At 38.7% G+C, this 14,627-nt stretch overlaps 1 protein-coding gene across 1 annotated transcript in view; it reads left to right on the top strand.

Moving 5' to 3' along the window:
* Nucleotides 1-295: 295 nt before the first annotated feature.
* Nucleotides 296-14,627, top strand: part of LOC126161360 (esterase FE4-like) — a 117,187-nt gene continuing 102,855 nt past the window's right edge. The window contains exons 1-2 of the mRNA XM_049917132.1: nt 296-393; nt 3,130-3,270. Of these exons, the coding sequence (XP_049773089.1) occupies nt 337-393; nt 3,130-3,270 (198 nt within the window). The 5' untranslated portion in view covers nt 296-336. The remainder of the gene's footprint in view (nt 394-3,129; nt 3,271-14,627) is intronic.

Below are 14,627 nucleotides of genomic sequence, written 5' to 3'. Positions count from 1 at the left end.
TAGTTCTCACAATGAGTGCAGAAGTCCTAACATGTTTTCAATTACTCTGCTGGTAGGTGTGATGCTTTCACTTATTATCTCAGTGAGTGAGGCGCAAACAAGAGTTTTTAAGATACAGCTATCAGATTAAGATGTAAGTACTTTAAAATCATGAAGCTCGCAAATGAGTTTGTTTGTTTCCGTATGAGTCTGATACGAAATTTTATCGCACTTAACTGCTGATAAAGTGTTAATGATAGATAAAAAACACCTCAATCTATAAATATGAAACCAAATGGTTTTTTAATGTCTAAGGAATCAAGTACACAGTCCTAGTGCCTTATATTACTGGATAACATGAGATCCAATTTACGAAACTGCTTTGCAATAATTTTCCTAATTCAGTATTGTGTGGTAAGTTAGTCTTCCATGAAACAATCTTTTTTGAATACAGGACATATGTAAAATGTTACTGTGATGTATATGCCTGTATATTGAAGTAGAAATTTAGGCCAGTAGAAGATTCAGTCACTAGATATTGTGGCAGATAGGTTTATACTTATAAATATTTCTTAAGTTACTTTTCCATAATCTTTATTTGTTAAAATTGCACACTAATCTTGGACTATGTCTCTGGGAAGTAATACTTGTGTGATATGATCTTGGGAAAATTTGTTTCAGCTTTATCTCCCCCCCCCCCCCCCCCAACCCTCTACTGCGCCCCCAATTATCCCATCCCAGCCCCAATCCCCCACCTCCACCTTCCAAAAAAAAGGAAATACCTGTGTATAATTTGATTTATGAACTGAATAGATTTTTTAAAAATATTGTTGAAGTGCTAATGTATAGCTCCAAATATTCTTTAATATTGCATTGAAACAATGTCTCTAAACAATTTTTTAATTTATTTATGAATAATGGGGTCTTTTCTGTGCTAATAATACAATTTGAAAGTTTCTTGCACAGATTAAAATTATAGCTTTTCTGGGGATCTTGATAGTGAAAAACATGTAGTGCAAGAAGCTTCGAAGCTTTATAAGGGTCTTCATACAGAGGTGGTTTTTTTTTTAGTAAAGGCTCACATTTTTCATCCATGTTTGCTTTAAAGAGAAATACATTTTGGAAAGTTACGCCACAAAATTACTTGTCTTTTCTTCTTTCATGCATATTTTGGTGATGTTACTGCAGCAGTATGTTTTCTTTTATTTGTATTAATAACTTTTGTTGTTACTTGTGTCACTGTTTGTCTTCTGCAGTACAGTAGTCATTTGCAATTTTTGTTGTTCCCATATTGTGGGAACACTGGGAGAGCTCTTAAATGTATCATGAAAGATCATACAGTGTATGCTGTAGATACAATTAACAGCAGAACAGCTAAGTGTGTCGTAAACAAGAATTATTTTAATGGCAGAGGAGTTAAGAAATTAAATGTAAGTTAAAAAGTTAAATAATAATATCATGAGAAGAAAAGTTGCTACTCACTATATAGAGGAGATACTGAGTCGCAGACAGGCACAACAAAAAGACTCCACAATTATAGCTTTTGGCCAGTAAAGCCTTCTTCAACAATAGACACACACACGAGCGCACACACACACACACACACACACACACACACCACACACACACACACACACACACACACACACACACACACACACACACATTAACGCAAACGCCACATTCACACAAACGTAACTCACACACACACATTGCATTTGCGTGCGTGCGCGTGCGCGCGCGCGCGTTTGTGTGTGTGTGTGTGTGTGTGTGTGTGTGTGTGTGTGTGTGTGTGTGCGCGCACACTTATGTGAGTCTATTGTTGACAAAGGCCTTAATGGCCAAAATCTGTAATTGGGAGAGTCTTTTTGTTGGCCTGTCTGCGACTCAGTGTCTCCGCTATATGATGAGTAGCAACTTTCCTTCTCATGATATTGTTACATTGCATTCTGGATTTTCCATTGTTTAAGAAGTTAAATGTATCTTAAACAGTGATCAGTCTGTGTTATGAACACAGTTGATACAGTGTACAGTGTTGGCAATGTGTGAACTACAATAATGACAGGTGAGAAACTATGAAATATCAACTGTACTGCAGAGGACAGACAGCAACATGAAAAACAATATATACTACAAGAAAATTAAAAGAAAAGTTATTGATAATGGTGAAACTTGAGAAAAGATGATTAGTTGAAGAAAAAATGAAAATTTTGCTTTTTATGAAGGCCAAATCTATAAAAACTACTTACTCCTTATAGAAATAAACAGAAACATTTGAAGCAATCAGCTGTACAGGGAAGTATGGAAAAGTACAGTGTCTGTTCTGCTCTGTATATTCATTTTTAAGTGACAGTTTTGAATCAATTGTAGTTTACCACAGATGCAATGATATGCTTCATTAATAAACAGAAGTTTTGAAATGAATTTGAATTAACTGAGACACTAGAAGTGACATCCAATTTCTAACTTTCAAGTAACAAAGTGACCATAATGCTAAAGGGATTTGTATTTGCTTTCTGGCAGATGGGAACTCGTTGAGTACCACCAAAATACAGAACCATGGTTGTATGTCAGACACTTTGATTCAATGAGTAGATTGTCAAAGAGTTTTAGAGCTGTGTATTTTCAAAATCAACATGTAGTAGAAGATTTTGCATCTCTGTTGCTCCATTACTTTTTTCTGATATAGTTTTCAATGTTCTTTTGTCCCTGCAAAATATATCCAACCAATTTCTTTTCTTTTACATAATTATCACACAGTTATTAGTATGTTTATTTGGTTGTTTTTAAGTTCATGGTTATTTTAAACTACTGTCTGTAATTAGTTTTAGAAAAGGTTTTATTTCATTCTTCATAGATGTTCATATGCCAGGATCTGAACACTGTGTGTTGAGAGAAGCTCAAAAGTGGTTAACTTACAGTACTCCCATTAATAGGAATGTGATTAAAATAAGGAATTTAATTTCTATATTTTATTATAAAAGAAGAAGTTGCTGTTAACTATCCATATGTCTGAGTGACTAGAGTCATTGGGGTAATTCAAGGCATTGCCTATACAAAGGTAGCATTAAGAGTTAGTAAGATTTGACATTTGAAATTAACCACTTTAAAACATTGCTTTTAAGTTTCATTTCAGTTGAACATTTTCAGGCACAAAGCAACTATGTCACTGTTCAAACATCCCTTGGCAGTCTTAGAGGTCAGGCAGAACAGTCTGTATCAGGGCAAACTATGTATACTTTCAAAGGAGTGCCCTATGCAGAGCCTCCTGTTGGAACACTGCGTTTCCAGGTAAACAAATGACTTTTCAAGCTCATTTCCATAATTTTTCCTTTATTCTGACTGTTACAGTATTTACTGTTTAATATTTTTATATTTATTTGAATGAATGCTTGCTAAGTACAAAAATAATCAGTTTGTTACATGTTTTGCCAATTTTCTGATACTTGTTGATATTGTGAATAATCTCAAGTAATCATCATAAAGGTGCATAATACACACATCAAAAAAAGTTTTACATCATCACTGTTCCCAGAACTCCTGATGATAAATATTGACTGTGTATACTGTATCATGGACACAGTCCATTTCACTGTTCAGAGATGTCACTAAACCCACCAAAAGGTGTAAACAACCATGCATGAGCAGCACCTATTAGACAGAGGGGGTCTGACAGCCAATCAGTTCCAGTCATTCCACAAGGAAAGAGGTACATGGCTCGTGTTGTCTGTAGTTCAACCATGCCTAGACAGTCAATAGCATGCTTCAATTGTGCCTGCACTGTTACTTTGTGCCAGGAAGGGCTCTCAACAAGGGAAGTTTCCAGGCATCTCAGAGTGAACCAAAGTGATGTTGTTAGGTCATGGAAGAGACACAGAGAGACAGGAACTGTCGATGACATGCCTCGTTCAGGCCTCCCAAGGGCTATTAATGCAGTGGATGACTGCTACCTGTGGATTATGGCTCAGAGGAACCAGGGCAGCAGTGGAACCATCTTGAGTAATGCTTTTTGTGCAGTCATAGGATGTTGTGTTATGAATCAAACTCTGTGCAATAGGCTACATGATGCATAACTTCACTCCCAATATCCGTGGTGAGATCCATCTTTTCAACCATGACACCATGCAGTGCAGAACAGATGGGCCCAACAACATCCCGAATGGACTGCTCAGGATTGGCATCATGTTCTCTTCATTATGAGTGTTGCATATGCTTTCAACTAGACAATCATCAGAGACATGTTTGGAGGCAACCTGGTCAGACTGAATGCCTTAGACACACTGTCCAGTAACTGCAGCAAGGTGGAGGTTCCCTGCTGTTTTGGGGTGGCATTATGTGGGGCCGACAGATGTAGTTGGTGGTCATGGAAGGTGCTGTAATGGCTGTATGATACGTGAATGCCATCCTCTGACCAGTAGTGCAACCTTATCGGCAACATATTGTCAAGGCATTCATCTTCATGGATTGACAATTCACGCCCTCATCATGCACATCTTGTGAATGACTTCTGTCAGGATAACAAAATCACTCAACTAGAGTGGCCAGCATGTTCTACAGACATGAACCCTATCGAACATGCCTGGGATTGAATGAAAAATGCTGTTTATGGATGACATGACCCACCAACCATGCTGAGGGATCTACACCAAATCACCATTGAGGAGTGAGGCAATCTGGACCAACAGTGTCTTGATGTACTTGTGGATAATATGCCACAACGAATACAGGCATGCATCAGTGCAAGAGGACGTGCTATTGGGTATTAGAGATACCAGTGTGTACAGCAATCTGGACCACCACCTCTGAGGGTCTCGCTGAATGGTGGTACAACATGCATTGTGTGGTTTTCATGATTAATAAAAAGGGCAGAAATGATGTTTATGTTGATCTCTATTCCAATTTTCTGCAAAGGTTCTGGAAATCTTGGAAGTGAGGTGATGTAAAACTTTTTTTGATGTGTGTTCCTTAATTGACCTTAAAAGGTAATCTGAGACAATTTTCATCTATTGTACAATGTTAACTGTCAATGTGTTCTCAAAGAGCTTATCAGCACAAATGAGAATTTGACAAATGGAGACAAAATGTCAGCAAGTGTGGAAGTTAGCTGTGACAACTAATATCATACCAGTTACACTGGACAATCTGGAAAGAAAACTAGTGATCATCTCCTATGAGCTTGTGTTTATCTGGCCTCAGTAACCAGAGACTGTGGTCATGTGTATGTGAGTTGCATTTGCATGAGTGTGAGGTGTGTGTGTCTGTTTTTCACAAAGGTCTTGTTTTCTGACACTACTTTTGTTGTGCCTCTCTGCAAATCAGCATCTCTGCTAAATGGTGAGTAGCAGCTATCCTTTTCACACTATTGTTACATTCCATCCTGGATTTTCCTTTGTTTGATTTTGTCTACCTATTGATTAGATATTTGACAGGCCTCCTAACAGCTCATTTTCATTGCTTTTTAACAATGTGTGCTGTTTTATTTATTTCTGTTCTATTCATTTATTTATCCATCCATAGACAATGGAAACTAATAAAAACTGTATATGTGTTGTCAACTGTTACCTAGGTATTAAGGTGAAGACTGTTGCTTGAAGCCTGCATATCCATCTCATGCCACAAAAGTTAGTGCTAGATTCTTCTACCAATAGACAGCAGTACCCCCTGAAAAAAACACAAGCATCTGCTCCAACAAAATGTTGCACAGGTTCAGTTATATCACCTGACACAACATCATTGCACAAAATATAATATATTATCAACAAAAAACCATGCAAATAAAGTCATAAGAAAGATCCTTGTAGAATCAGCAATCTGACCAGTTGTATTACTCATGGATGATTAATTTGCAAGGGCTGAGTCACCATTTTGGTTTCATTTGTGTGAACCTACCTTGTGAAATCTCATATGCAGACTCTTTGATCTGTGACGTAGCTGTCCAGTTGGCTCCTGATCTGGAAACATGCACTGCTGCTCTCAAGTTGGACAACCCTATCTTGGGCAATATTTTGAAAATTGCTCATTCTTTGGGAATCAAACAGACAGTAAATGAACATATTATGGCTCAGCCACAAGTGGCAGCTGTCCATTCACTGTGTCACACCCAGGGTAGCAGAATACTTGAAAGCATTTTTCCCAATATCCTCATCATTATTAATTGATTTCTGTTTTGCCAGTGGCCCCTGATCAGTCATCCATACTGTATCAGTGTGGGCAGTGGGATCTTCCTTCATCTCATGACTGTTTCACAGCATACCCATGTGTGGACTGCCCAGATCATAGGACACACTGCACCTATTGCGGCAAAATGGCCACCCCAAATTATCTGCCATAAACTCTCAGAACAATCAGACCCAGTTTCCCACATGTTTCAAGGGAAGGTGCATGAACTTCAAGTGATTGTTTAATGTCTCGATATAGCTGGAGTGAATGTTTGGGTTTCTCGACTACTGCCAGGGGTGTAGCCCAACTGCCAGTTTTAACAGGTTCAGTCATTCCAGTCTTGTGAAAGCAATCGTGTTCCTGCTTAATGGCCATCTGTAGGGAGACGGGAAGGGGTCATGTGTGATAGAAACAGGGTGCTGCATCTGAACACAAGCAGATATGAGCCTGGAAATCTGTGGCACACTCTAGGCTCGGCACAAGTGGAAACCTACCTACATCATGTATTGAGGACCTCCTCACAACACTGGCTGGTGGTGAATATTTTTCTGAGACTGATTTGGCTGACACATATTTGCAGATTCTGCTAGATGAGAAGCCATAAAGCATCTCGGTTATCAACACTCCCTTCAGATGCTTGCCTTTTGGGATTTCTTCCACTCTGTCAATTTTCCAGAGGTGCCTGAAACAGCTAGTCATGTCCATCCCTGCTTGTAGTCAGTACTTTGATAACTTAACTGTCACTGACACTATGCATCCGGACCATCTGTGCAACCTATTTACCACCATTCTTGATGGATGGCTCAAGAGCCACTTACACAAATGTCAGTTTTTCCAGAAACAACTAGAATACCTAGGACACTTTCTCAACAAAGAAGGGATATAACCCCCTGACCACATTGTCATGGTTATTGACACCCCAGAAAGTTACAGGAGCTGCAGGGTTGTTTGAGGAAGATGAATTATTATCGTAAGTTTCTTCCCACAAGTGGCTCAGGTTATGCTGCTGTTAAACAAGTCACAGAAGGAAGGCATTCACTACAGGTGGACAACTGTCTGCGAGCATGTTTTTACATAGCTGAAGCACCTGCTGCAGCATCTGTTGCCTTACACCCTTTTCCCCATCATGTCAACTGGTTTTAGCTGAAGATATCTCTCCATATGACTCTGGTGCAGTGGAGTGCTGGGCATAGGAACAATGACAGTACTGAGGAACAGACTGCCTAAAGGTCAAAGACACTGACACCCACTCAAAAGAATGGCTCACAGATAGAAAAAGACGCTTTGATGATTATCTTTGCAATTAAGAAATGCCATATTTAGCCATTTTGGGCCAAGTTTACACTTATTACAGTCCACAGCCCATTGGTAGTGCTCTTTGGGACAAATCCCAATTTTTGGAATGGACAATACAATGGCTCCAGCATTAGGCACTTTACCTCAGCTCTTACAGTTAAACCATCCACAGTGTGATACACAGATGTCGACACACTATCTGCCTGACTGTGGAACCAGACCTGGCCTTTAACTAGATTAAGATCTCATGGTTGCACATAGATGTGGAATGATGAGATGCCTTGGATGGGATTTCCATTATGTCTGCTCAGATTGGTCCATGACCCTATATTACACCTTGTCATGCACTATGTGCTCCATGGATGGCCTTCATATTTTCCTAAGAGTGCCAATCTGGAGCTCCAGGAACGGAATCCCCTCTCTCACTGCTTTTCATCATCACTGATGTTCTCCTGCTCAGCACTGATGCAAATGCTGTGACATCATCCTGGCCACCCTATATAGCCTCAAGTTTTACTACTCCTTCGTTGCAGGCAGTGGGGTATGTCACAGATTAAGGGTCTCATGTGTCAACATGCATACTGGCTAGGACTGAACAAGGACGTGGAGGCCTTGGTATGCAGCTGTTTTGATGTCACCCGGCACACTACTACTCCACCTCAATCTTTTGTTCCCCAGCCAATCCCTCATCACCACTGGGACTACATTAATTTAAATTTCGCAGTCCTCTTTCTGGATTCCAAGTGGCTCACTGTCATAGATGCCTACTCTAACTGGTCATATCTGGTCAGCATGGTATCCACTACAGCAGGTGCACAGTTACCCAGATTATCATCATAGAAGGACTTCCCTGCACCACTGTGACAGATAATGGTCCTCAATTAATGGTGACAGCCTTCAACCAATTCTGCATTTCAAATGGCATCAAATACCTCTTTAGTCTGCTGTTTCACCCAATCTCCAATAGTGAGGCAGGGCATATGGTGTGAGCATTAAACAGTAAATATTAAAAGCAGTGGGAACCATCACCACCGTGGTTGCACTCATGACATTCCTGAGCATGTGTAGGACCACTCCCCATTCATGATTGTAGCTCAGCAGAGCTCCTCTGTGGATGACAACTGAATACCCTCCTCCATCTCGCAGCTCCACAGCCCCAGAAACTCCGTATCTGGTACATAGGGCACTATACTTTGAGCACAGCAGTGTGGACACACTCAAATGAGGTAAATGTTGCATGGATGCTGGCTATGATGGTTAATAACCATTGGAAATGCCTCATGATGGTTGGCACTTTGAGGGGTTTGGAGCACTGTTTTGTACAACCAACTCCATCCAGACCTATCAACTGCACTTCCATTAGTTGCTGAATCAGACTTAGGAATCCCTCCCTTGCCAGCCCCATGACTGCATGACTTAAACTTGCACCTCAGATCACCAGTGGCAGTTTACATGGATGGAAACATGAAGGTCAAGGCCTCACTGCAGCCACTGTACCCTCATCTGATGTCACCCATGCTGCTGCAACACATAATTGCTGGACATCTCCAGCTCCTCCCACCTGCCAGAGGGCTTTAGTGCTGCAACACCAATTGTACCACATGTTCACAGCATTTCCCAAGTCGTTTCTTCCCATACATGACCATTTTAGGAGGGAGCTGTCTGGTACCCTGTCCCAGGGATTTTGAAAGCCCACTGGGAGACATGAACTATAATGACAGCTAGTAAATGGCACTGCTACATCTGCAAGCACTGCTATAGCCATTGCAGCACTGGCCACAGAAGCATGCCCACCTTGCTGGCCTATCAGTGCTTGCAGTCACTCTTTAAAGCTAGCACTGCAGTTCTGTCTTCAGCTGTGATCTTGCAGTGCTCTTGCATTGTTATCACTATACATCATTGTTTTGTTTGTAGGACTTGCCACACATTTGCTTTTCATTCTTGGATAGTCATTTGGACTTTTTATTCAGTGTACTGTCTCCTTTGTCCATCTTCCTCATGTAATTTTCCTCCTGTTCACATTTGGTTACTTCCTAATGACTTTGGAGAGAATAGAAAATTATTCAAAATTTTATTACTGTGTATCAGACTTAATCATGAATTGGAAAATACCTGCCAAAACAAAGAGCATGATATGTCAGTCATATTATCTGCCAATTTTGACCTATGGCTCAAAATGTTGGACCTGGATGAAGAAAGAACAGAGTAGAATACAAGCAACAAAGATGCACTTTCTATGAGTGATCCAGGGTAAGATGAGAAATTATTGGATAAGAAATGAAACAATACAAAATACACTTCAGATCGACCCCCTAAAGGAATCTATGGGGAAAAATAGGGTGAAATGATTTGGCCATATTAAAAGATGGACAAAGAAAGACTATAAAAAAGAGCTGCAGAATATGGAAGAAGACCAATTAGAAGACCACAAATGAGATGGGGAGACCAGATGAAGGATGATGTTAATCAGATATGTCTAAAATGAGAGGGAATGCTGGACGCTAGAGTTTGGGAGAAAAGAGAAGACTTAAAGAAGCTTGGTGAACACCTTGCATAAGGAGAAACATTTCAGAAAGAAGAAGAAGGAAAGAAGAAGTCACTAAGTGCCATTTAAGGAGAACAGAGGGATGAGACAAAATTTTATATCACGAAGAAGGAGCATGTGTGAATGTGCCTTGTGCAGACTGAGCTGGGGCAACCTGGAGCTAAAACAGTCCCTTGGACAGCTTCTCATGATTTTCATATTATCAGCCCCCACTAGCCACATAAGGAGATTTCAGTCATATGCTATTACATTGGTTTTCCTTCATGAGCATGACCTGTTAGTAGCACCATAACATGATATCCATCCAGTGTTGGTAGGGTCTTTGCCTTTTTTGCTGTGGTGAATCCAAATGTTTCCATAGTTGCTTTTCTTGAGGTTGTAGTAGTACACCCAGTATTCATCCATGGTGATGAGGCAGCTAAAGAAAGCATCTGGATTGGCCTGACACAGATGCAACATTTTCACACTGCAAGTTGGCAAGCTTTTTCAATGTGTGTGAGAAACCACAGAAACCTGTGGGCAGCAAGTTTTCTCATAGTCAAAATGTCAAGTAAGATGTTGAAAACTGATTTATGACTGATTTTTGGCTTTATCCTCTACCGTCTGAGTTCTGATATGCTGTCTCTGAACACCAGGGCCTCAACTTCTCTTGCAATTCCCAGTTCTTCACAGACAGATAGTCAGTAACTTTGTTATTTGTTAATTAGTCTTGTTCAACCACACTAGAAGCATCTGTGTCACTTCATATACTGCCATCCTCTCAATATGGATTGCTGCAGAAAATGACTTGCCATGAAATACTCCAGTGTGGAAAAGGGCTGCACTATTTTGTTTTGGTTTCCTTAGTGGCATGTTGTGGTGCTGCTGTGGAAGATTTCAATGTTTATCAGGACTACAGTCACTTATTTGGAAGTCTATAAAACATTAATTGCATAAATTTCTTTAGGAGGGATAATTAAAAATTTATGATTAACCCTCAGGTAACTTGTAATCACATGATTTGGAGCTCTCTAATGTCATACATTTCTCAACACTATTGGCACTTATGCCTATTAAATATTACAAAATCAATTTAATGCATAACACTCAAAGAAGCTAATGGGCAATGTAACAATGCCTTTGAATCTTCAAGAGATGTCATATATTTTCATTGCTTGGAATCACATACTAGCTATAGAAAGAAGAAGAGAAGTCATTTTGTTTGCACTGAATGGCTGTTTCTTGAGGTAAACATATATTTGTAATTTTCAAAAAGTATCCTGTTTTGAGGTCAGTACACTTTGTCCAACATTTCCCCATTCTCATAATTCTAGGTGGCACTAATGTTCTGTACAAAAACAAACTCAAAATTGCAACGACAGTTCTAAAAGACACATTGAGTAAAATTGACAGTCAAAAGGTGATTGTGATAGGCATACCACATAGGCATGACCTTACAGCATATTCTATTATAAACAAAGAGATCCAAAAGGCCAGCATGACATACAGACAGATTTGCCAAATGCTTCTTTTCTCAGCGTAGATGACCTGGAAAGAAAACACTTTACAGCACATGGGGTGAATCTGAATAAAAGAGGCAAATCATTACTCAGTCAGAGAATTAAAGTGTTCCTGGAAAGTGTTCATCATGGAAAAGAGAACTGTGACACTGTCCCATTGGGGGAGGGGGGAACATGCAAAGCATTGTACACAGCCAGGGTTGTCAAAGGCTGGCAGAGTCCTTCTTTACCAGCTATCCAGAGGATGAGGAAGCTATCACTGTGTATCCATCTACACTCACAACAACTACAGTAACAGCTGATCACAATGAAGCTTCACCAACAGAACAAGAGGAAACAACTGTAATCCATCTGCACTCACAGCAACAATAGCAGTAGGTGACACAGAAACACCACCAAAGAAAAAAAGAAAGCAACTGCATGTGAAATGTGTTGTGTAACAAGCAGGTTAAAAATAGTACCACCATCCCATCTGAAGGATTTTGTAGCTTCAGGCACGAAGAGGAGGAAACCACTATGATAAGTGGAACTAAATGTTTACCAGTATTTCATCAAAATATACAACCTATAAAGAATAAAGTTCAGCAACTAGAATTAGAACTGTAAAACTGGATTGCACCATTGTATTTATCACTGAACATTGGTGTTAAGGGAGACAAAATATTATATTTTGCATTAATATCATATTTGGCCTGTTCCTATAGTAGAAATTTCATGAACGGCAGGTGTTCGTGTAGTTATGTGAAAAAAGGTATTACATTTAAAATCAGAAAGGTCCTTGTAGTGTTAAGTGAAAACAGACATTTCGAATTATCTGCAGTTTAAATATCAGAAAAGAGCATGTCAAAAAAATTAATTGTATTTTGTTTCTATAGGTCCCCTAGTGGTACTATGGGCACATTTTATCAAAACTCAGTCAGATCTTGGACAAGGTATCAGTCCAAAAATTAACATTCTCATATGTGGGTACTTAAATACCATCACAATGAAATCATGAATATTTAAAATAATTATAAATAGTAACTTAATGTTCATAAACAGTGCAAATGTAGCAATTTTGTGATATGATTAGAAAAGTGGAACTAACTAAAATACTGTAAGAGGAATGTTTATATTAATAAGAAGTATTGCAGAAACCTATGACTACATCCACACAATGTATATTATTCTATTGATGAATAAATAAATCAGTGAATTGATGCCTTAGATTGTGCACAATTCTGAAAGACCTGCAAAATATCCATTTACAGCTGACATAACACCAACTTTACACTGAAAATGTGTTTGCAATTCTCTGATTGCAAAAAAAAAAAGCCTGATATGGAGCAAGGATGTATCCCAAATCATTAAGAAGGTTATATACCAGTCATACTATGTCCTGATCCTAACATATGCATCATAACCCGGGTTATGAAAGGAAGAGAGAAAAGCAATGTACAAGCCAGTGAGATGAAATTCTTGAGAAACAGTATTGGAGTGACAAAGATAGACAGGTTAAGAAATGAGAGGATCAGAGAGTTAATGAAGGTGGAACCATTACATGAGGAGATAGAGAAATCAAGGCTGAGATGGTATGGACATGTTAAGAGAATGGAGGAGAAGAGGATACCCAGGAGGATACACGAGATGAAACTGGAAGGAAAGAGATCAAGAGGAAGACCAAGAGACAGATGGGTGAAACGAGTTGAGGAATGCATCCAGAAGAAAGGAGAAGACTGGACCAAGGTGAAGACGGAGAGATGGTGGCAAGACAGAAGACAATGGAGAGGCCTATGTTCCATACAGACCTGGCCAGAGGCTGGGAACTGTCCATGATGATGATGATGACTTTTGACTCTAATACAGGAGTGGCACAGTGTAGTCTGCTAGGTCCAGTTCTCTTCCTAATTTACATTAGTGACTTCCCACAAAGCATCAGGCATGGGCAAACAATATTGCATGGAAATGACTCTAATGTACTGATCACTCACAAGTCACCACAAATGCTAAGAGAGAAAGCTGAAGAAACACTTAGCAGTGTATATAAGTGAGACGCAAACAATAAAATCACACTTGATAGAAAGAAAATTAGCACTATGAAGTTCTTCACAAACAAAAAACCAGATTATAAGAACTGAAAATAAACAATGAATTCATAAAATGTGTGGAAAGCACAAAATTTCTTGGAATGCATGTTGATTTTCAATATAGGTTGGAGGTAAACGTGAAAATACTTAATAATGGAATCACTACAGTAAGTTATGCACTCTAAATTTTACATAAAAAATACTGACTGCCGTATTAAAATTTATTTAGTACATGATTATGAAACTTGAAATAGCTATAATTTACATCTAGAGAGAAAAATAAAGTTAGAACTGAGCAAATTTTATTGTACCATGCCATCAAATCATATAGAAATTAACACAGTTTGTAAATGACATGGACACTATCTGCTCTTTCAGAACAGAACTACAAAAATATTTAGAAAATAAATTTTTATATGATAATGAAGTATCAGAATTAAAACAGATTACTTTATCTAAGAAGTTCTGTGTTAATATATACATATGGAAATAATAAGTATTTGAGACTAAAAACAAATGTATTTAGATTAAAAGAAAATTTATTGTCAATTATTGTCTAAGAAATTATTTTTAAGCGGTTAATTTTTCAATGTTTTTGATGATGAAATGTTTACAGTGGCACTTGTTTCAAGTGTTAAGAAAGAAATCAATCAGTCAATCAATGGTGTCATATTTAGGATGAAATAATCAGCTTTGTCTCAGAAGCCACTAGTACATATAATTTACTAGCATCCGAAAATTATAGGAAAAAAGATTCTTACTAAGTTGTTCCATAGAGCCATTAGAACTTACAAAATAATTTATAGTTAATAGTCATTCATTAGCCTAAGGTGAGTGACTATAATGTGTTTCTCTGAACCAGAGGTTTTGAAATATTGGTAATATCCTATTTCACTCTCCAACTAAGCATATACTTCTTTTCAAACTTCCTGATAAACTGAAAGTGTGTGCTGGATTTGATGTGAACCCTGAACTATGCCGTTCATAGACAATGCTCTTACTGACTGAGTTATCCTGACAAGATCATGGTTGAACTCCCTGTTTGTGACAATATATCAGACTTCATCTTCCTTTTTTTTCAGT

This window comes from Schistocerca cancellata, chromosome 1 (assembly GCF_023864275.1).
Source record: "Schistocerca cancellata isolate TAMUIC-IGC-003103 chromosome 1, iqSchCanc2.1, whole genome shotgun sequence".
Classification (NCBI taxonomy): domain Eukaryota; kingdom Metazoa; phylum Arthropoda; class Insecta; order Orthoptera; family Acrididae; genus Schistocerca; species Schistocerca cancellata.
The sequence above is the reverse complement of the archived record's forward strand: the minus strand, read 5'-3'. Positions and strand labels throughout refer to the sequence as shown.